The sequence below is a fragment of the Bombina bombina genome, chromosome 6 (assembly GCF_027579735.1).
Source record: "Bombina bombina isolate aBomBom1 chromosome 6, aBomBom1.pri, whole genome shotgun sequence".
Taxonomy (NCBI): Eukaryota; Metazoa; Chordata; class Amphibia; order Anura; family Bombinatoridae; genus Bombina; species Bombina bombina.
The window spans coordinates 941,790,442-941,815,218 of NC_069504.1; the positions used below are offsets into that span (position 1 = coordinate 941,790,442).

At 38.7% G+C, this 24,777-nt stretch overlaps 1 protein-coding gene across 3 annotated transcripts in view; it reads right to left on the reverse strand.

The window, feature by feature from the left end:
* Positions 1 to 24,777, reverse strand: part of MAT2B (methionine adenosyltransferase 2B) — a 131,468-nt gene that overhangs the window by 56,916 nt on the left and 49,775 nt on the right. The window contains exon 1 of one of the 3 annotated variants that reach the window (XM_053718575.1): positions 22,647 to 24,380. The exons of the other annotated variants lie outside the window; for them this stretch is intronic. Within the exon in view, the coding sequence (XP_053574550.1) occupies positions 22,647 to 22,736 (90 nt within the window). The 5' untranslated portion in view covers positions 22,737 to 24,380. Of the gene's footprint in view, positions 1 to 22,646; positions 24,381 to 24,777 lie in introns of those variants that run through there. 3 annotated transcript variants of the gene reach the window in all.

Below are 24,777 nucleotides of genomic sequence, written 5' to 3' on the forward strand. Positions count from 1 at the left end.
ACGGAGTTCCAAAATATTGATCGGTAATCTCACCTCCTGAGATTCCCAAACTCCTTGTGCTGTCAGAGATCCCCACACAGCTCCCCAACCTGTGAGACTTGCATCTGTTGAAATTACAGTCCAGGTCGGAAGCACAAAAGAAGCCCCCTGAATTAAACGATGGTGATCTGTCCACCATGTTAGAGAGTGTCGAACAATCGGTTTTAAAGATATTATTTGAGATATCTTCGTGTAATCCTTGCACCATTGCTTCAGCATACAGAGCTGAAGAGGTCGCATGTGAAAACGAGCAAAGGGGATCGCGTCCGATGCAGCAGTCATAAGACCTAGAATTTCCATGCATAAGGCTACCGAAGGGAATGATTGTGACTGAAGGTTTCGACAAGCTGCAATCAATTTTAGACGTCTCTTGTCTGTTAAAGACAGAGTCATGGATACTGAATCCATCTGGAAACCCAGAAAGGTTACTCTTGTCTGAGGAATCAAAGAACTTTTTGGTAAATTGATCCTCCAACCATGATCTTGAAGAAACAACACAAGTCGATTCGTATGAGATTCTGCTAAACGTAAAGACTGAGCAAGTACCAAGATATCGTCCAAATAAGGAAATACCACAATACCCTGTTCTCTGATTACAGACAGAAGGGCACCGAGAACCTTTGTAAAAATTCTTGGAGCTGTAGCTAGGCCAAACGGCAGAGCCACAAACTGGTAATGCTTGTCCAGAAAAGAGAATCTCAGGAATTGATAATGATCTGGATGAATCGGAATATGCAGATATGCATCCTGTAAATCTATTGTGGACATATAATTCCCTTGCTGAACAAAAGGCAATATAGTCCTTACAGTTACCATCTTGAACGTTGGTATCCTTACATAACGATTCAATATTTTTAGATCCAGAACTGGTCTGAAGGAATTCTCCTTCTTTGGTACAATGAAGAGATTTGAATAAAACCCCATCCCCTGTTCCGGAACTGGAACTGGCATAATTACTCCAGACAACTCTAGATCTGAAACACATTTCAGAAATGCTTGAGCTTTTACTGGATTTACTGGGACACGGGAAAGAAAAAATCTCTTTGCAGGAGGTCTCATCTTGAAACCAATTCTGTACCCTTCTGAAACAATGCTCTGAATCCAAAGATTGTGAACAGAATTGATCCAAATTTCCTTGAAAAAACGTAACCTGCCCCCTACCAGCTGAGCTGGAATGAGGGCCGCACCTTCATGTGGACTTAGAAGCAGGCTTTGCCTTTCTAGCTGGCTTGGATTTATTCCAGACTGGAGATGGTTTCCAAACTGAAACTGCTCCTGAGGATGAAGGATCAGGCTTTTGTTCTTTGTTGAAACGAAAGGAACGAAAACGATTATTAGCCCTGTTTTTACCTTTAGATTTTTTATCCTGTGGTAAAAAAGTTCCTTTCCCACCAGTAACAGTTGAAATAATGGAATCCAACTGAGAACCAAATAATTTGTTACCCTGGAAAGAAATGGAAAGCAAAGTTGATTTAGAAGCCATATCAGCATTCCAAGTTTTAAGCCATAAAGCTCTTCTAGCTAAGATAGCTAGAGACATAAATCTGACATCAACTCTGATAATATCAAAAATAGCATCACAGATAAAATTATTAGCATGCTGAAGAAGAATAATAATATCATGAGAATCACGATGTGTTACTTGTTGCGCTAAAGTTTCCAACCAAAAAGTTGAAGCTGCAGCAACATCAGCCAAAGATATAGCAGGTCTAAGAAGATTACCTGAACACAGATAAGCTTTTCTTAGAAAGGATTCAATTTTCCTATCTAGAGGATCTTTAAACGAAGTACCATCTGACGTAGGAATAGTAGTACGTTTAGCAAGGGTAGAAATAGCCCCATCAACTTTAGGGATCTTGTCCCAAAATTCTAATCTGTCAGACGGCACAGGATATAAATGCTTAAAACGTTTAGAAGGAGTAAATGAATTACCCAATTTATCCCATTCCTTGGAAATTACTGCAGAAATAGCATTAGGAACAGGAAAAACTTCTGGAAAAACCACAGGAGCTTTAAATACCTTATCCAAACGTTTAGAATTAGCATCAAGAGGACCAGAATCCTCTATTTCTAAAGCAATTAGTACTTCTTTAAGTAAAGAACGAATAAATTCCATTTTAAATAAATATGAAGATTTATCAGCATCAACCTCTGAGACAGAATCCTCTGAACCAGAGGAATCATCAGAATCAGAATGATGATCTTCATTTAAAAATTCATCTGTAGAGAGAGAAGTTTTAAAAGATTTTTTACGTTTACTAGAAGGGGAAATAACAGACATAGCCTTCTTTATGGATTCTGAAACAAAATCTCTTATATTATCAGGAACATTCTGCACCTTAGATGTTGAAGGAACTGCAACAGGCAATGGTACTTTACTAAAGGAAATATTATCTGCTTTAACAAGTTTGTCATGACAATCAATACAAACAACAGCTGGAGGAATAGCTACCAAAAGTTTACAGCAGATACACTTAGCTTTGGTAGATTCAGCACTTGACAGCGATTTTCCTGTAGTATCTTCTGACTCAGATGCAACGTGGGACATCTTGCAATATGTAAGAGAAAAAACAACATATATAAAGCAAAATTGATCAAATTCCTTAAATGACAGTTTCAGGAATGGGAAAAAATGCCAAAGAACAAGCTTCTAGCAACCAGAAGCAATAAAAAATGAGACTAAAATAATGTGGAGACAAAAGTGACGCCCATATTTTTTCGCGCCAAATAAGACGCCCACATTATTTGGCGCCTAAATGCTTTTGGCGCCAAAAATGACGCCACATCCGGAATGCCGACATTTTTGGCGCAAAATAACGTCAAAAAAATGACGCAACTTCCGGCGACACGTATGACGCCGGAAACGGAAATAGAATTTTTGCGCCAAAAGAGTCCGCGCCAAGAATGACGCAATAAAATGAAGCATTTTCAGCACCCGCGAGCCTAACAGCCCACAGGGAAGGGTCAAATTTTTTGAAGGTAAGAAAAAAATTATTAAATCAAATGCATTATCCCAAATATGAAACTGACTGTCTGAAAATAAGGAAAGTTGAACATTCTGAGTCAAGGCAAATAAATGTTTGAATACATATATTTAGAACTTTATAAACAAAGTGCCCAACCATAGCTTGGAGTGTCACAGAAAATAAGACTTACTTACCCCAGGACACTCATCTACATATAGCAGATAGCCAAACCAGTACTGAAACGAGAATCAGCAGAGGTAATGGTATATATAAGAGTATATCGTCGATCTGAAAAGGGAGGTAAGAGATGAATCTCTACGACCGATAACAGAGAACCTATGAAATAGACCCCGTAGAAGGAGATCACTGTATTCAAATAGGCAATACTCTCCTCACATCCCTCTGACATTCACTGCACGCTGAGAGGAAAACCGGGCTCCAACTTGCTGCGGAGCGCATATCAACGTAGAATCTAGCACAAACTTACTTCACCACCTCCATCGGAGGCAAAGTTTGTAAAAACTGAATTGTGGGTGTGGTGAGGGGTGTATTTATAGGCATTTTGAGGTTTGGGAAACTTTGCCCCTCCTGGTAGGAATGTATATCCCATACGTCACTAGCTCATGGACTCTTGCTAATTACATGAAAGAAATATTTGGTTGCTTGCAAGTAAAACTTCAAAGCACGAACCACGTCCAAGTTGTGCAACAGACGCTCCTTCTTAGAGGAAGGATTAGGACACAGAGAAGGAACAACAATTTCCTGATTGATATTCCTATTAGTAACAACCTTAGGAAGGAATCTAGGTTTGGTACGCAAAACCACCTTATCAGCATGGAAAACAAGATATGGCGAGTCGCATTGCAATGCAGATAGTTCAGAAACTCTTCGAGCCGAAGTGATAGCAACTAAAAACAGAACTTTCCAAGATGCATAGGTTCAAACGGAACCCCTTGAAGAACTTTAAGAACTAAATTCAAACTCCATGGCGGAGCAACAGGTTTAAACACAGGCTTGATTATAACTAAAGTCTGACAGAACGACTGAACGTCTTGAACATCTGCCAGATGCTTGTGCAGTAGAATTGATAAAGCAGATATCTGTCCCTTTAATGGAACTAGCTGATAGCCCCTTCTCCAATCCTTCTTGGAGAAAGGACGAAATCCTAGGAATCCTGATCTTACTTCATGAGTAGCCTTTGGATTCGCACCAATAAAGATATTTACGCCATATCTTATGATAAATTTTCCTAGTGACAGGCTTTCGAGCCTGAATCAAGGTATCTATGAACAACTCAGAGAAACCCCGCTTGGATAAAATCAAGCGCTCAATCTCCAAGCAGTCAGCCGCAGAGAAACTAGATTTGGATGCTGGAATGGACCTTGAATCAGAAGGTCCTGTCTCAGTGGCAGAGTCCATGGTGGAAGAGATGACATGTCCACCAGGTCTGCATACCATACCAGGTCTGCATACCATAAAATCACAGAAGCTCTCTCCTGTTTGATTCTGGCAATCAAACGAGGAAGGAGAGGAAATGGTGGAAACACATAAGCCAGGTTGAACGACCAGGGTACTGCTAGAGCCTCTATCAGTACTGCCTGAGGATCCCTTGACCTGGACCCGTAACAAGGAAGTTTGGCTTTCTGACGAGACGCCATCAGATCCAATTCTGGTGTGCCCCATTGCTGAATCAATTGTGCAAACACCTCCAGATGGAGTTCCCACTCCCCCGGATGAAAGTCTGACACCTTAGAAAATCCGCTTCCCAGTTCTCCACTCCTGGGATATAGATTGCTGATAGATGGCAAGAGTGAGTCTCTGCCCATCAAATTATTTTGGTAACCTCTATCATCGCTAGAGAACTCTTTGTTCCCCCCTGATGATTGATATATGCTACAGTTGTGATATTGTCTGACTGGAATCTTATGAATCTGGCCGAAGCCAGCTGAGGCCACGCCTGAAGCGCGTTGAATATCGCTCTCAGTTCTATAATATTTATCGGGAGGAGAGCCTCCTCCTGAGTCCACAAACCCTGTGCTTTTAGGGAATTCCAGACTGCACCCCAACCCAATAGGCTGGCGCCCGTCATCACTATGACCCACGCTGGCCTGCGGAAACACATTCCCTGGGACAGATGATCATGTGACAACCACCAAAGAAGAGAGTCTCTGGTCTCTTGATCCAGATTTATCTGAGGCGATAAATCTGCATAATCCCCATTCCACTGTTCGAGCATGCATAGCTGCAGTGGTCTGAGATGCAAGCGAGCAAACGGAACAATGTCCATTGCCGCTACCATTAGTCCGATTACCTCCATACACTGAGCCACTGACGGCCGAGGAATGGAATGAAGAGCTCGGCAGGTGGTTAAAATCTTTGATTTCCTGACTTCCGTCATAAAAATTTTCATATCCACCGAATCTATCAGAGTTCCCAGGAATGGAACTCTTGTTAGAAGGATAAGTGAACTCTTTTTTACGTTCACCTTCCACCCGTGAGATCTTAGAAAAGCCAAAACAATGTCCGTGTGAGACTTGGCTAGTTGGTAAGTCGACGCCTGAATTAAGATATCGTCCAGATAAGGCGCCACTGCTATGTCCCGTGGCCTTAGAACCGCCAGAAGGGACCCTAGCACCTTTGTGAAAATTCTGGGAGCTGTGGCCAACCCGAAGGGAAGAGCCACAAACTGGTAATGCATGTCCAGAAAGGCGAACCTGAGAAACTGGTGATGATCTTTATGGATAGGGATGTGTAGATATGCATCCTTTAAATCCACTGTGGTCATATATTGACCCTCCTGGATCATTGGTAAAAAAGTCTGAATGGTCTCCATATTGAAAGATAGGACTCTGAGGAATTTGTTTAGGATCTTGAGATCTAAAATTGGTCTGAAGGTTCTCTCTTTTTTGGGAACCACAAACAGATTGGAGTAAAACCCCTGCCGTTCTGCTTTCGGAACTGGGCGGATCACTCCCATGGTATATAGGTCTTCTACACAGCGTAAGAACACCTCTCTTTTTGTCTGGTTTGCAGACAATTGAGAAAGATGGAATATCCCCCTTGGAGGAGAATCTTTGAAATCTAGATACCCCTGGGTTACGATTTCTAAAGCCCAGGAGTCCTGAACGTCTCTTGCCCAAGCCTGAGCAAAGAGAGAAAGTCTGCCCCCTACTAGATCTGGTCCTGGATCGGGGGCTACCCCTTCATGCTGTCTTGGTGGCAGCAGCCGGCTTCTTGGCCTGTTTACATTTGTTCCAAGTCTGGTTAGGTCTCCAGACTGACTTGGATTGAGCAAAATTCCCCTCTTGTTTTGCAGCAGGGGAAGAGGTAGAGGGACCACCTTTGAAGTTTCGAAAAGGAACGAAAATTATTTTGTTTGGTCCTCATCTTATTTGTCTTATCCTGAGGAAGGGCATAGCCTTTCCCACCAGTGATGTCTGAAATGATCTCTTTCAGTTCAGGCCCGAATAGGGTCTTACCTTTGAAAGGGATGGCTAAAAGCTTAGATTTTGATGACACATAAGCAGACCAGGACTTAAGCCATAACGCTCTACGCGCTAAAATGGCAAAACCTGAATTCTTTGCCGCTAATTTAGCCAGTTGAAAAGCAGCATCTGTAATGAAAGAATTAGCTAGCTTGAGAGCCCTAATTCTATCCAGAATATCATCCAATGGGGTCTCAACCTGAAGAGCCTCCTCCAGAGCCTCGAACCAAAAAGCAGCTGCAGTAGTTACAGGAACAATGCACGCTATAGGTTGGAGAAGAAAACCCTGATGAACAAATATTTTCTTTAGGAGACCCTCTAATTTTTTTATCCATAGGATCAATGAAAGCACAACTGTCCTCAATAGGTATAGTTGTACGCCAGGGTAAAAATAGCTCCCTCCACCTTAGGGACCGTCTGCCACGAGTCCCGCATGGTGTCTGATATGGGAAACATTTTCTTAAATGTAGGAGGGGGAGCAAACGGAATACCTGGTCTATCCCACTCCTTAGTAACAATGTCCGAAATCCTCTTAGGGACCGGAAAAACATCAGTGTAGGCAGGAACATCTAGAAATCTGTCCATTTTACACAATTTCTCTGGAACTACAATAGGGTCACAATCATCCAGAGTCACTAAAACCTCTCTGAGCAACAAGCGGAGGTGTTCTAGTTTAAATTTAAAAGCCGTCATATCTGAGTCTGTCTGAGTGAACATCTTTCCTGAATCAGAAATCTCTCCCTCAGACAGCAAATCCCTCACCCCCAACTCAGAAATTGTGAGGGTACATCGGATATGGCTAATAAAGCGTCAGAGGGCTCAGCGTTTGTTCTCACACCAGACCTACTGCGCTTCCCCTGCAACCCAGGCAGCTTAGATAAAACCTCTGTGAGGGTAGTATTCATAACTGCGGCCATATCTTGCAGGGTGAAAGAATTAGACGCACTAGAAGTACTTGGCGTTGCTTGTGCGGGCGTTGATGGTTGTGACACTTGAGGAGAATTAGATGGCATAACCCGATTTCCTTCTGACTGAGAATCATCCTGCAACATACTTTTAGTAGCTAAAATATGTTCTTTGCAATTTATTGACCTTTCAGTGCATGAGGGACACATTCTAAGTGGGCGTTCCACAATGGCTTCTAAACATATTGAACAATGACTTTCCTCAATGTCAGACATGTTTAACAGGCTAGTAATGACTACCAACAAGCTTGAAAACATTTTATTTAGAGAAAAAAAACAACAATTTTAAAAACGGTACTGCGCCTTTAAAGGGACAGTATACACTCATTTTCATATAACTGCATGTAATAGACACTACTATAAAGAATAAGATGCACAGATATTGATATAAAAATCCAGTATAAAACTGTTTAAAAACTTACTTAGAAGCTGTCAGTTTGGCTCTGTTGGAAAGGTAGCTGGAAAGCCCACTGCAAGTGGCAAATAAGACACTCCCTTTAAGAGAAAAAAAGCATACGCGTTCTGCAAAACTGCTTTAAAATACACCAAACTTTTCAATTTTTTTATAGCAGACTCAATTTGTGTAGTTAAGTTTGCCCCACAAGAAAAGAAAACATTTAACCCTTTATTGTGCAAACCGGATTGAAATAAGGCCTAAATCTGGAAAAAAACACCCCCAGCACCTTGCCACAGCCCTGCTGTGGCGCCTACCTGCCCTCAGGGATAGTAAATATGGGGTTAAAGCTTCGATTTGGCCCAAAACATCCACAAGGGCCCTCAGGAGTTGGAGCTTGCTGCTTTATGAGTGAAAACAACTGCGCATCTGAGGAGCGAAAATAGGCCCCGCCCATCTCACTTGATGTCTCTACAGCCTCAAAGAACCGCACCAGAGCGGTTTTAAACTAGACATGTGGGTTCTGAGACCCAAAAATTAAGCCAAGTGTACCCTCAATAAAGTTACCAAAAAAAACGTTATTGCCCACAAAACGTTAATAGCACTCCCAGTTCCTAAAACGTTTGCCCACAAACATTCAAAAACCAGTGTCAACCATTTTTTAATTAGCCCCTTATGCAAGCTTAGTAATGCCTTTCTATAGCTCTTAGGATTACTGCTTACCCTTACCCTCATGGGGATACTGTCAGCCTTTCTGAAATACACAGTCTCTCCAGAAAAAATGACTGAACATACCTCACTGCTATAAAGCATGAAAACGTTCCTCACACTGAAGTTTCCTGTACTCCTCAGCTTCTGTGGGAACTGCACTGGATCTTAGTGACAAATGCTAAGATCATCATCCTCCAGGCAGAAGTCTTCATTCATCTGCTGCCTGATAGTAAATAGTTCACACCGGTACCATTTAAAACAAAAAACTCTTGCTTGAAGAAATTAAAAACTAATATTTTATCACCTCTTTCACTTTACCCTTCCTAGTACTTAGAGTAGGCAAAGAGAATGACTGGGGGTGGAGCTAAGGGAGGAGCTATATAGACAGCTCTGCTGTGGTGCTCTTTGCCACTTCCTGTTAGCAGGAGGATAATATCCCACAAGTAAAGGATGAATCCGTGGACTCGTCGTACCTTATAGAAGAAAATAATCAAATGCTTTTGTGAAATTCAGAGTAAGTGCTATTGCACTGTCTGTTTATTATGCACTTCTACTGTATGTAGTAATCCTTTAAGGACACATGTACACTCCTGTGCTCACCTAGAAATACTGTTTAACAAAAGGACACCAAGAGAACTAAGAAAAAGTGATAATGGAAGTATATTGGAAAGTTGTTTAAAACATGCTCTATGCAATCCATTTAAGTTTCATTTTAACTGCACTGTACCTTTAAAATTGATTGCGATTTTGCCTTGCCATAAAGTGAATGGTGTAAACTACATAACTAATACAACATGCCAAAAAGCAATTGCTTTAGTGGAGATTTTTTAAATCTGTTCCTAATTGGGCCACAGCAGAGAAGGTAAGATGGACATACGCAGCTTTTAAGGATATGCCAATAGACTGCAAATGCATATTTTGAAAAAGTTACAATACTAAATACTTATAAAATATGTATTATGCAGATCATTTGCAAATGAGTGCTACAAGGGACATAAAAGTGCAAACAGAAAATAATACATGGACTTTATAACAGCACTTGCCTTTAATGAAGCCTTCAATAAAGAAACATATCGCAAAAGAAAAATGCACTAATATTTATTGCAATATAGCAAAAAAGAAAAAAGCGAAAAATAAATAAATCCCCTGTACATACTGGTCTAAAAAGCACAATCACTGACCTACTATATTAGGGTTATAAATTGTCCACAAGATATGGTGAATTCCTAGGGCGGGAGGATGATAGCTCCCCACCTCTTGATCACAATGAAAGGAATACGGAGTTCCACTGCAGACAAACTCCGGATCCTGGCAGAAGTAAACCAATTGGTCCACTTGTAATAAGACCACAGTCCAAACTAATCGCCTGCTGCAGCCAATAATTACAGGAGGGCAGGATCGCTAGCTAAAGTCAGTTCTAGAGTAGCAAAGCACTACTGGGACCTAGCTGAGCACATCTGGTGAGCCAATGACAAGAAAAATGTGTGCGTAGCCACCAGTGACCCACAAGCTCCCAGTAGAGCACATTGCTCCTCCTAAGTCTACAGTTATGTTTTTAAACAAACAGTGCATATAAATTGACCGGTCCGGTCGCCAAATGCAACCACGGGCAAGTAACATGTTTAAACTACTAGCCCAAACTACGATCTGACAAGTGGGACTTCAGTTGCAATCAAACTGCCCTCCACATATGCACACACAAGGAAAAGGATGGTGGAAAGGGGAGGTTATTTCTGTCAAAAGCATTCAAACAACCTCCCCTTATCTCTATGACTCTCCATCTTCTCACCAAGACAGAGCATGCTGTGATCTGAGATGTCATCGCAGAAAATGCAGCATGTCTGCAGAAAGAATAGGACGCGTGCAGGAACTGCAGCGCACTTTCACTTTGCAGCGCTGCTCCACATTAGACTGTGCACAAGTTTTCCTTAACCCCTTAAGGACCAAGGACGTACGTCCTCAAAAAAAATACACTTAACGACCGAGGACGTATGGCGTACGTCCTTGGTCTTGGAAAGCAGTGGAAGCGGTGGAATTCTGATCGCTTCCAGCTGCTTTCCGGGTTATTGCAGTGATGCCTCGATATTGAGGCATCCTGCAATAAACCTCCATGGCCATCCGATACCGAGAGAGCCACTCTGTGGCCCTCTCTGCACCGGACATCGATGGTCGGTATCGTTGGTGGGTGGGAGTCAGTCTAGGTGGCAGGTGGGCGGCCATCAATGCATCTGCTGATGCAAGAGGTGGGCGGGATCGCCGGGGATGCACGCGCGCATGCAAAGGGGGCCAGGGGTGGGCGCATGCACGGGATGGAAGCGGGTGGGAACGGCTACACTACAGAAAAAATGTTGAAGAAAAGCGGGATAAAGTGGGGTAAAATTGAATTTAAAAAAGCATCTATGGGATCTGGGAGGGGGGTTGTTCTTTGGGGGGGGGAAGCTAAACTACAGGAAAAAAAAAAAAAAAAAAGACAGCTGCCAGTACCCAAGATGGCTCCCAATAAGGTAGAGGGGGAGGGTTAGAGAGCTGGGTTTTTTTTGTGGGGGGGGAGTCAGGGAGGTTGGGGCTAAGGGGAGATCCTACACATCAACATATGTAAATATGCTAAAAAAAAAATAAAAGACACCTTTTATTTTAGTACTGGCAGATTTTCTGCCATTACTTAAGATGGCGGAGACAATTGTGGGGTGGGGGAGGGAAGAGCGCTGTTTGGGAGGGATCAGGGGGTCTGATGTGTCAGGTGGGAGGCTGACACTAAAGCTAAAATTAACCATGCAAGCTCCCTACAAGCTACCTAATTAACCCCTTCACTGCTAGTCATAATACACGTTTGATGCGCAGCAGCATTTAGCGGCCTTCTAATTATCAAAAAGCAACGCCAAAGCCATATATGTCTGCTATTTCTGAACAAAGGGGATCCCAGAGAAGCATTTACAACCATTTGTGACATAATTGCACAAGCTGTTTGTAAATAATTTCAGTGGGAAACCTAAAGTTTGTGACAAAATGTGTGAAAAAGTGAACATTTTTTTTAATTTGATCGCATTTGGCGGTGAAACGGTGGCAGGAAATATACCAAAACGGGCCTAGATCAATACTTTGGGATGTCTTCTAAAAAAAAAATATATATACATGTCAATGGATATTCAGGTATTCCTGACAGATATCAGTGTTCCAATGTAACTAGCGCTAATTTAAAAAAAAAAGTGCTTTGGAAATAGCAAAGTGCTACTTGTATTTATGGCCCTATAACTTGCAAAACAAGCAAAGAACATGTAAACACTGGGTATTTCTAAACTCAGGACAAAATTTAGAAACTATTTAGCATGGATTTTTTTTGGTGGTTGTAGATGTATAACAGATTTTGGGGGTCAAAGTTAGAAAAAGTGTGTTTTTTTCCATTTTTTCCTCATATTTTATATTTTTTTTTATAGTAAATTATAAGATATAATGAAAATAATGGTATATTTAGAAAGTTCATTTAATGGCGAGAAAAACGGTATATAATATGTGTGGGTACAGTAAAAGAGTGAGAGGAAAATTACAGCTGAACACAAACACCACAGAAATGTAAAAATAGCCATTGTCATTAAGGGTAAGAAAATTTAAAAATGTTCCGGTCATTAAGGGGTTAAAGGGACACTGAACCCACATTTTTTCTTTCATGATTCAGATAGAGCATGGAATTTTAAGCATCTTTCTAATTTACTCCTATTATCAATTTTTCTTCATTCTCCTAGTATCTTTATTTGAAAAAGCAGGGATGAAAGCTTATGAGCCATCCCATTTTTAGTTCAGCACCTTGGATAGTGCTTGCTGATTGGGTAGGTACATTTAGTCACCAATCAGCAAGCTGTACCCAGGTTCTGAACCAAAGATGGGCCGGCTCGTAAGCTTACATTCCTGCTTTTTCAAATAAAGATAGCAAGAGAATGAAGAAAAATTCATAACGGGTAAATTAGAAAGTTGCTTAAAATTGCATGCTCTATCTGAATCATGAAATAAAAAAATTGGGTTCAGTATCCCTTTAAATTTCCTGGGCCTATTTTTGGTCTCAGTACGGCACTAGGCAGCTGCACTATATTTTTGTGAGCTCAATAATAGATGATTTTAAAAAAATGCTGCTCAGTTTTGCATTAGATATTTTCCCAACTTACTAACAATGCTTTGCGAGATTGTATTAACACTCTTTACTCTGATCTTTGTACTAAGATGTACACACTACATGCAGACACGCAAGGACGATTATAGTTTCTTGCGGCTGGTAAGTTTTGTCATTTACTCCCCCAATGGGTAATCATAAGCCCTGAACAAAGGATACTGAGAGAAAGTAAGCTTGAAAATATAAAATAAACTGAAAACTATCTTAAAACAGCTTGCTCTATCTGAACCATGAAAGTTTAATTCTGTCTTTAAGGTCCCTTTAAAGGGATGTAAACGTTCAAATGATATGGTAGAGAGTGTATAACCACTGCAAAGGGGTTAAACACATAATAAAGTTATTTCCTGAGTAGCAATTCACTACTGGGGCCTTGTTGAACACTTCTGGTGAGCCAATGACAAGAGGCAAATCATGTCACCAATCACCAGCTTGCTTCCAGTAGTTTAGGATATGTACATATACTTTTTAAATAAAGGATACCAAAAGAACAAAGTAAATTTGATAATAGAAGTGCATTTAAAAGTGTCTTAAAATGGCATGCTGTATCTAAATCATGCAAGTTTACTTTCCTATCCCTTTAAATTCTGATATATAATAAAATTACTTTTTAAATATCTTTAAAGAGCCAGTAAACCCACCAAATAATGTTATATGATGCTGCACATAGTGCAGAATTATATAACATTAGGTTAGCGACATTGGGCACGCTGTCTAGTCACAGCGTGCCCGATCACGCCATTAAAATGAATGTAGCTCGCTCCCACTCTGGCCTGGTAGCGAGAGTGAGCTACATTCATTTTAGTGGCGCGATCGGGCCGGCTGTGACTAGACAGCGTGCCCGATGCGCTTAGAAAAAAACCAGACCCGCTCAGTAGAGCCAGGAGCGGCGATCTGTATAATAAATTTTTGTAGGAAAATATCAATGACATACTTTGATTTAGAAACATGGCGCTAACGTAATGTTATCTAACTCTGTGCAGAATGCTATAACATTATTTGGTGGGTTTACTGGCCCTTTAATAACTATTTTGGATAATTCTACATGTAACACATACACAACCTGGTTGACTTTGTTCTTGTGGTATTTTTGTTAAAGAGATATCTAGATAGGTAGCATGCACATTTCTAGAGCAGTGCATGATAGAAAACACTGCTGTCACCTACTGTTCTTGCAAATGTATAACAGTTATAAAACTGCTACCATATATTGCTCAAGTCATGTGCACGCTCCTATACCTTCCTACATGCTTTTTAACAAAGGGTACAAAGTAAATCTGCAAAAAGTAGTACATCTGAAAGGTTTTTTTTGTATTAATTTTACACTCTTATCTGAATCAATGGAGTAGCAAAATGCTTATGAAAGTGAATTATCTTTATTTGTATCTTTCCTGTCCTTTTAATACAAAATGCATATAAAAAGCATGCTAATGTCATATACATTTCCTATTTAGTTATTTTAACACAAAGTACTTGATAAGCAAGCAGGACACTTCGCCATAGTGAAACCCTACCCATATTACATTTATGTCCTTATTCTTTATATAATTAGGAGCCCGGAGTAAAAAAAAACAGAATGCCAGATCATATTATTTGTCTTCTGTGAACAAGGTACAGTTCCCATGTAATGATTTGTCCTTTGTCTTAGAGGCATAACAGTACCTTAGAGATCTTGTGCAACCAAATAAAAAAAAAAATTATATTGGCTTTCCTAGTCATCTGTCAGCCTTAAAAGACAACTATCTGATAAGGCAAAAAAAGCTGCATTTAAGGGACATGAAACCCAAATAATTTCTTTTATGATTCAGACAGAGCATACAATTTTATACAACTTTCTATTTTACTTCAATTATCTAATTGGTCCTATTCTCTTGGTATCCTTTGTTGAAGGAGCAGTAATGCACTACTGGGAGCTAGCTGAACACATCAGGTAAGCCAATGACAAGAGGCATATACGTGCATCTGCAAATCAGCAGCTAGTAGTGCATTGTCGCCAAGAGAACAAAGCAACCTAGAAAATAGGAGTAAACTGGAAAGTTGTTTAAAAGTGCATGATCTATCTGAATCATGAATTAAAGGGATAGAAAAATCAAAACTGAAATGTGCATTAATGCATACTTTCATTAGCAAAAATGCTTCTTGGAAAAGTTATTGTTTTTCAGAGGCATATGCACATATGTTGTGAGGGCCCTTGCACCAGTATTCAAACACTACAGGGAGTCAGCAGTGGCTTATAGAACACATATTAAGTCTTCACAGATACAATATACACCAGCACCAGATCAATAAGCTTCAATACTGGTGCATGATTAGCCAATCACAGTGGGCAACCTGGTTTCTCTCTTTGACGTTACTTCACTGCCGTGGTCACGTACTAACACATGTGCTATGTAAGTATATTGTCCCGCTCATGCACGTTTCCCCCTGAAAGCTGGTGATATCACGTAATATAGGAGTATGATCTATAGCCTTACAGAGACCTGGCAAAAGTCTTCATGGGTTGTGGTGCGCATGCGCATGCACACTGCTTTTACTGCACATGGGTGGGGGAGCAGGATTGGAAAATTACAATATGCAAATTAGGTATTATTGTTTGAACTGTTACATTGCGTGTCGGACAGCCATTTCTGTCTAACACCACTAGTTAGAATAAAACATTGTTTTTTTTTATTTTTTTGGAAGCTTTGTTTAAAAAAAAAAGGTAGTAGAATTTGTTTATTTTAAACATCTAAATCAATGTGTAGATTTGCTAAACTAAGTTACAGCACACTTTTATAATCCTTCAAGGAGGCAGGAACAAGCCTAAATATAGATGTGTTCCTGTTTGCACAAGCCATGAAGCACTTGCTACATTAAAAAAAAAACCTTTTCTTCAACACTAAAAATTCTTTCTTTTCTTCTGATTTTCATGGGCTCCTAAAAGCTTGTGGATCTTAGGCACTGCAGTTACTGTGTTCATTGGATAAGTCAGCCCTAGTCAGTATGTTATGCTACAAATACTGATCGACAGATATTTTCAATGTGATGCATTAGTGTTTACAGTTGTGCTAATTGCAGGTCCAGTTTATTTATTATAAAGGAAGGCTTATTTATGTAAGTTTGTTGTTTTTGCAGCAAGCAAGAGGTTTGTGGTTTTAGTTGCTCTATCTACTCTTTTCAGTTGTGGATACAAGGAAATTTAGAGTCTCCTTTTATATATATACTGTACATTAGTAATGAACAAAACAATGAGTACTGAAATTGTATGTAGTGACATAATCCAATTAAATTAAGTCCCCAAATACCAGTAGTGACACCCTGCACAAATGTCATGAGCACTGCTATAAATGGTGGCACCGTATGCCAGCACCAGGCGCAACTCACATAGCAGTGACACTATTTCACCAGTAGCATAGACAATGCCAAATATCAGTGACACATTGTTCCAGTAATATAAACACAAATATCTGCAGTGGTATCTTCCACAGGTTTCATACACACAAATATCTGTAATAACTGCCTTCACAAACAGTATGCTAATCATCAGTAGCGATCTTTGTACAAGTAATATGAGCACCTACAATTTATAAAGTATAAGAAAGGTAACCCAGCACACAAAGAGGCACGTGTGATGCACACTGGTTCCTTGCTATTTTAAATATGTTGGTGTCAATAATAATATTTCAATATAGTAAATTACATTTAAAAAAGAATTCCAAATTAGTAAACATTTTTAAAAATTTACTATCAAAGCTATCACGGTTTGTGAATTTCATTCATATTAATTTACTCCTGATAAATAAGCCTCTGTTTAGGAGGCATTGGTTTGTTCGTTTTTTTCATTCATACAAGCCTTGCATGCTAGGCAGAGTGCCATTACCTACTACGTAGAGAGCGGGTAATACCTCTAATGGAAAGTTGTGTGCATAGAATGATGAAAGAAAATAACTGTAAATTAACCAGTAAACTGAGTATGCCTTTGTTTGCTTAAAGGGACAGTATACACCAATTTTCATATAAATGTATGTAATAGACACTACTTAAAAAGAATAATATGCAGATACTGATCTAAAAATCCAGTATAAAACCTTTTAAAAACTTACTTAGAAGGTTCCTGTTTAGCAGTGGAGTAGGAAGACAACAGTCTACTTCTAAAACCTTGGGGCTTGGTTAGGCGTCAATGTTTTTTAAAAATAAGCAAAACTATACATTTTTACAAAAAAAAACCCTGTATGGGCAATATAAATGGATGATGATCATCTACAAAACATTTATGCAAAGAAAAATCGAGTGAACAATGTCCCTTTAAATGCCCCTATGGGCTTTGCTATATTGGTGAAAAGATAAGGGCTGTAAAACATAGATTCATTTAACATAAAACATCTATAAATTCTAACGATAAAGCACTTGCAGTCGCTGCCCATTTTGTACAAATGGGACATTATATTAATCAACTTTGCTTCTGGTCATACACTATATACCTAAACCTAGGAGAGGGGGGAAAAGAGAATTAAAGGATTACTTTCTGTTATAATTTTTAAGCCAAACAACTAACATATTAAAGTTAATAAACATTAATTAAAACCTACTGACCTATATTTTCTCCAAAACAAAGTTTCATAACGTTATAAAAGATATATCTTTTATTCGTCGATGATGTCAAGTTATCCTGCCCACTATTTTCGGCACTGCATGTTCAAAATACTTAAAGGGCCACTGTAAGTAAATATTTTCTATGCCTGTTACTAACCAACTACCCCAAATATGCTTTTTATCAATAGCATTTAATTAACATATCTCTACGGTATATCAGAAATCTTGTCTGCAAAATGTCTGGGTATCCTTTGCTCTGTACCAATCCGTTTACAATACCTAGGTTTCAAAATGGCGCTTTAAACACAAAGTTATTGGTTTAAGTATTTTGAACACGCAGTGCTGAAAATAGTGGGCAGGATAACGTGACATCATCGGCGAATAAAAGATATAACTTTTAGAACGTTATTTAACTTCGTTTTGGAGAAAATATAGGTCAGTAGGTTTTAATTAATGTTTATTAACTTTAATATGTTAGTTGTTTAGCTTAAAAATTATAACAGAAAGTAATCCTTTAAACCAATGAAATTGTGTTTATTTGCATCTCATTATCTACCTATACGTTCCCAATACGTATGCGTTAAAATGTGGCTCTAATGCGCATGCGCAATATGACCTATTGAAGACTAAGTTGCACAAACTTTTTAAAGTGCCATTTTGAAACCTAGGTATTGTAAACGGATTGGTACAGAGCAAAGGATACCCACGGAGTGGGTTTGGAAAACAATTACATTTGCAGACAAGATTTCTGATATACGGTAGAGATATGTTAATGAAATGCTATTGATAAAAAGCGTATTTGGGGTAGTTAGTTAGTAACAGGCATAGAAAATATTTACTTACAGTGGCCCTTTAAGGTTGAAACAGAAGGAAGTGTGGTGGATCAAATTTCTTAATACCTTAAACCCCCATGGTTTGATTAGCAACCATGATTTGCATTTGTTTAGTTGTTTTAATGTTGTAGTAAGCTCTTTATAACACTAGATGTCAGCGCTGAGCAGTGTGTAAACTACTTAAAGGGACAGTCTACTTGAAAATGTTTCAAGTTAAAAAAAAAGATAGATAATCCCTTTATTATCAACTCCCCAGTTTTGCATTACTAACACTGTAATATTAATACACTTAACCTATGTGATTACCTTGTATCTAAACCTCTGCTGACTGCCCTCTTATCTCAGTTCTTCTGACAGACTTTCATTTTAGCCAATCAGTGCTGACATAAATAATTCCACAGGAGTGAGCACAACAATATCTATATGGCATACATGAACTAGTGCTAGCTAACTGTCAAAATGCACTGAGATGAGGTGCCTTCAATGGCCTAGAAGTTAGCATAAAAGCCTACCTAGTTTTATCTTTAAAAAAAATGGATATCTGATAACAAAAGTAAATATGATAGTTGTTTAAAATTGCATGCCCTATCTGAATCATGAAAGTTTAATTTTAACTAGACCGTCCCTTTCAAGTCCCAAGTTAAAGGGACACTGTACCCAAAAAAATTCTGTCGTGATTCGGATTGAGCATGAAATTTTAAGCAACTTTCTAATTTATTTCTATTATCAAATTTTCTTCTTTCTCTTGGTATCTTTATTTGAAATGCAAGAATGTAAGTTTAGATGCCGGCCCATTTTTGGTGAACAACCTGGGTTGTTCTTGCTGATTGGTGGATAAATTCATCCACCAATAAAATAGTGCTGAAAAGAGTACTGAAATCAAAAAAAAGCTTAGCTGCCTTCTTTTTCAAATAATGATAGCAAGAGAACGAAGAAAAATTGATAATAGGAGTAAATTAGAAAGTTGCTTAAAATTGCATGCTCTTTCTGAAATACAAAATAATTTTTTTGGGTACAGTATCCCTTTAAATGGAAGTAATCTGATTGGAAAAATAAATCGATTTAACTGTGTAAAGTACTCAAGTTTAAAGCATGATTAAAGGCACATGAAACCCAATTTTTTTCTTTCATGATTCAGATAGAGAATACAATTTTAAACCACTTTCTAATTTACTTCTATTATCTAATTGGTTTCATTTTCTTGGTATCATTTGTTGAAGGAGCAGCAATGCACTAATGGTTTCTAACTCAACACATGGGTGAGCCAATCACAATCGATATATATATATATATATATATATATATACAGCCAACAATCAACAGCTAGAACCTAGGTTATCTTCTGCTCCTGAGCTTGCCTAGATAAACCTTTCAGCAAAGGATAACAATAGAAGGAAGCAAATTAAAAAATAGAAGTCAATTCGAAAGTTGTTTAAAATGGCATTCTCTTTCTGAATCATGAAAGAAAACATTGGGGTTTTATGTCCCTTTAAGGACTATATACTTCTCAGTGACTTACACACAAACAAGAATTTAAGAGGTGCTAAATACTACTATTGTTTATTTCTGAGACTATACTAGTAATGATTAAAATTGTCAAATACTCACAATAAAGAACTAAATTACAAGTGGAGCGCTATTTATCACTCCTGCTCACGTGTTAAATTCACTAGAAGTATGTTTTGCGCGCGTCAGGTAGCATGTGTATTACAAGTTGAAAGTAAAACGTTTCCGCACAAGCCCTACTCGACGTGCGCAAAAAGCCGAACTTCAAATATCATGACCGCTTTAATGTATTCCCCCACAGACTTCAAAGGAGCTTGAAAAGTGGGGGGAAAAACTAACACCCTTATTTGCAACCAAATTGATCGAGTTTTCTCAAGTGCACTATATTAAATATTTCATATTCCAATGTTCTTTACATAGAAGAATATATTCTATTTATTATTTCATATTTCATATTTGGTAGATATATATATATATATATATATATATATATTTATATATAAATATTTAAAAATACATAGAACATATTCCCCTATGTAAAGAACATTGGAATGTGAAATATTTACAGTATATAAACACTTTATTAAATATAAACATAGTATAAAAAGGATTTTACATGTTTTTTAGCTAATTGACTGCAATGCACTTTTATTTATTTATATATATACTGTATATATATATATATATATATATATATATATATATATATATATATATATATATATATATATACACACACACAAACACACACATATATATATATATACACACACGTGTTTTTCTGTGTTTATATGTGTATATATGTCTGTAAATACATATATAAACACATCTACCTACATATTTAGACATGTATATGTTTGTATCTCTATGTTAAATCTCTGCCTTTTTCTAACACCTGAGACCTCATATCTTTGAGCCCTTATAACTTGAATGCAATTTTATTTTAATGATTTTTATTATACAGTGTTATTATGAGTGTCACTGAACTTTTAAATGTAATTTTGATGTGTTTTCTGCAACTTTTTTGACTTACATAACAGTTGACCAGAGCTCTGAAGTGGATATATTCCGATGCGCGTTAAATTAAATTGCGCTCAAGCGAAAGAGTTTACTTTTAAAATAGATGCGCTACTTCCAATGTTTGCAAAGAGCCGCGAAAAAACTCTTTATCGATTGGGTGCAACAGTTAGTGCCCCACTTGTAATCTAGCCCAAATATAAAATATTGAACTGTAGTTTATTACTTTCTTTTCATGTAAAGTAATTGCGAAAACGGATGTTTGTTTTTTTTCTGCTATCGCCAAATGGAGTGTGTCCTGAAGGATTCTGAATCCTAAATGATCTCATTTATATCTTCTTAGCGTAACTGGCCACAGCAAAAGATATCAGACAATAACACTAAATAACATTTTTCAAGAGGTATATCACTGGACTGCAAAATATTTAAAAAAATGTTGCTAACTAAATGATAAATCATTTTTAAACAACAGTTTTGCACAGTGTTTTGTACAGTGTTTAACAGAGTTGATAGATAGATAGATAGATAGATAGATAGATAGATAGATAGATAGATAGATAGATAGATAGATAGAGCTTTATTGTAATGACAGCCTCCCCAAAATAATGCAAACCCCAAATATCTGTAGTGACTGCTTAAAACATCAGCAACTGCACTCAGACTCCAATTATAGTTAGTAAAACCAGGAGCATTCACATCACACAAACCAAGGGCATGGATATCCAAAACATTAGTGACAGCCTAACAGCATGGCATTGTACAAGTAATGTGCACACTTAGTAGGCAGTGCACCACTCACTGACACTGACTTGCTGAGTTACACCATTATAGCACTAAACACATAATATAAAACACTTGTAACCCATAAACCATAAATAACACTACAATAATTTACAGTTAAAAGGGACAGTCTATTTCAAAATTGTTATTGTTTAAAAAGATAGATAATCCATTTATTACACATTCCCCAGTTTTGCACAGCCAGCATGGTTATATTAATATACTTTTTACCTCTGTAATTGCCTTGTATCTAACCCTCTGCAGACTGCCCCCTTATCTAAGGGCTATTTATTTATATACTATCTATTGACTTGCATTTTAGCCAATTAATGTTTCCTGCACAACTCCACGGGAGAGAGCATAATGGTATCTATATGACACACATGAACTAGCAGTCTCCTGTTGTGAAAAGCTAATAAAGCATGTGATAAGAGGCTGTCTATAGTGACTTAGAAACAGGCAGACATTAAGAGGTTTAAATGTTATAAAGTATATTCATATAACAATGTTGGTTGTGCAAAGCTGGGGAATGGGTAGTAAGGCATTATCTATCTTTTAAAACATTAACCATTTTGGTGTAGACTGTCCCTTTAAGAGCCTATACCTCAAGATTCGGGTTGCCACCTCAGTCATGTTTTCCTGGACACTTATGAGTTACACATGCTGCAGGGTGTGCAGGGAGGAACATGTATGATGTTTCTTGACAGCACTATTCATGTTCCTGCACACCCTGCATCATGTGTAACTTATAAGTGTTCTGTATTTTAAGGGACGGGTAGCAACCCTAACTCTGTATAGGGCATGTGTTACTTTCAAGAAATATTTAATGGCTGTGAACACGCTTTAAGGCAGCAACTTGTAACTGTCTAGTAATGGGGATAATACATTTTCAAAGAAAAAAAGGTTTTAGGTGAATTGAAGGATTGTGGCCATATGTTAAATGACCACTCAATGCAGTAGAATTGCATGATTAACACATGCATAATAAAAAGACAACGATTTAACACTTACTTTGAATTTCAAATAAGCTGTCGAAATTTTTTTCAGACAAGCTAATTGTTCCCATTTTCCTGTCCCTGTATCATGTGACAGACATCAGCCAATCACAGACTAGTATATTTATGCCCTGTGAGCCAAGATGTATGCACTATCCAGAATGAGAAATATACAGGGACAGAAAGCACAACAGGCTGCAGATACGTGATTGATAATCACCCACCTGCACTATCTCTACCCAGCCTGGCATAAATCGAATCTTGAACTGTTTCTCTCGACCTTCCATGTCAGAACGGTAGCAGCTAGATTCCATCCCTCTAAAGGAACCTCTGACATCACAGCAGTCACGTGACTGCAGTGATCACATGGTATAGAGTTGAGGAAGCAGAAGTGGGGGAGACTCAAATCAAATTCAATAGGGCATTTCTGTTTTACTTCTGCAGCTGTGTGCTTGGCCAGGAGTTGTCTGGGCTTATGCTGGATATGGAAGAAACACTAATGTGACAAAGAATATGTTTTTTCATGAAGCTGAGATGCTGATTAGAGGCTGCTTTATAACAGCCAGACAGAGATTTGTAGATTGACTTTTTTTTTTCCAACTCTGAATACTGGGAACCTCATCTGTGCATTGGATTTGTGCTAGAAACATGAAGAACTGGGTGTGGGAAAATATTACACATAGAGCCCAACATTTGTTTTTATTCATTTTTTATTATTTATTTTGTAGGTGATAAGCTGTTATCTGGGACTGCAGATGAGCAAAGGGAATCCCCTAGATAAGTAAAACTGAACTTGCTAATTATACACACATTGTTTTTTGTATGTTTGGGGGGTATCAGTCATTACATAATTAGTGAAATTTAGCTAGAATTGTTAAGCTGTATATTTTAAACTTGCATTTAAAATGGAAAATAATTCACAAGAACAGGAAAGAGTTAATTTCCTTAACTACCTTTTTATGTACTGGTAATGTTACTCACTACACTATGATTCACACCAAAGGATTATGGAAGGGAAGGGGGTAATAGCTGTTCTGTGTATGACTGAAGGGGGAAGAGTTATTGATAGATAGTATGCTGTGCTAGTAGTATGAATGGGCATTATTCTCTCTCCTTGTGTATGTACCTTTTTCTCTGAGTCAGAGACACACCATGCACCTGTCTGTGTGTCTGTCTGCTTCTCCCTCTGTCACTTTTCTCGCTATCTTTGTCCCTCTTCATACGTTCACATTTTCCCTGTCTCTGTCACTTTTTTTTTTTCATCTCACTTTCTCTGTCACTCTTTCTGTCATTTTTCTGTCTCTTACTCACGCTGCCTCTCACTCCGTCACTCTCTTGCTTTCTCACTTTTGCTGTCACTTTCGCTGTTACTGTCTATCTCGCTGTCTCTCTCTCTCTGTTACTTTATCACTGTCTCTCTTACTCTCTTTTTTTCTGTCTGTCGCTGTCTCTTTCTGTCTGTGTATCTCTGTCACACTGTCACTTTCTCTCTTTTGCTGTCACACTATCATTCTCTCTCGTCTCTCCCTCTCAGTCTCGCTGTCACTATTGTGCTTTTTTTTTTGCTCTGTCTATCTCTCACGGACTCTGTCACTCTCTCGCTGTCTGTCACTCACCCTTTATCCCTCACTTTTACTCTGTCTCTTGCTGTCTTTCTCCCTGTCACACTTTCTCACTTCTCTGTCTTTTTTTTTCTCATGCTTTTTCTCTTTTGCACCCTCTCTCTCTTGCTGTCACTTTCCCTCTCTCATGCTATAACACTCGCTGTTACACTCTGTCTTTTTCTCCTCTTTTGCTGTCACTTTCTCTTACGCCTTCTTTTGTGGTCACTCTCTCTCACGTTTTTTCTCTCTTTTGCTATCACTTTCTCTCCCTGTCACACTTGGTGTCTTGCTTGCTGGCACTCTTTCTCAGGCTTTTTCTCTTGCTGTCACTCTCTCTCCCTGTCACTGCCCCTCTCTCTCAGACTTTTTTTCCCACTTACTGTGTCTCTCGCTGTCTCTCTCTCTCTCTCTTACTCGCTGTGTCTCTCTCGCTGTCGCTGTGTCTCTCTCGCTGTCTCTCTCGCTGTCTCTCTCGCTGTCTCTCTCTCGCTGTCTCTCTCTCGCTGTCTCTCTCTCTCTCGCTGTCTCTCTCTCTCTCGCTGTCTCTCTCTCTCTCGCTGTCTCTCTCTCTCTCGCTGTCTCTCTCTCTCTCGCTGTCTCTCTCTCTCTCGCTGTCTCTCTCTCTCTCGCTGTCTCTCTCTCTCTCGCTGTCTCTCTCTCTCTCGCTGTCTCTCTCTCTCTCGCTGTCTCTCTCTCTCTCGCTGTCTCTCTCTCTCTCGCTGTCTCTCTCTCTCTCGCTGTCTCTCTCTCT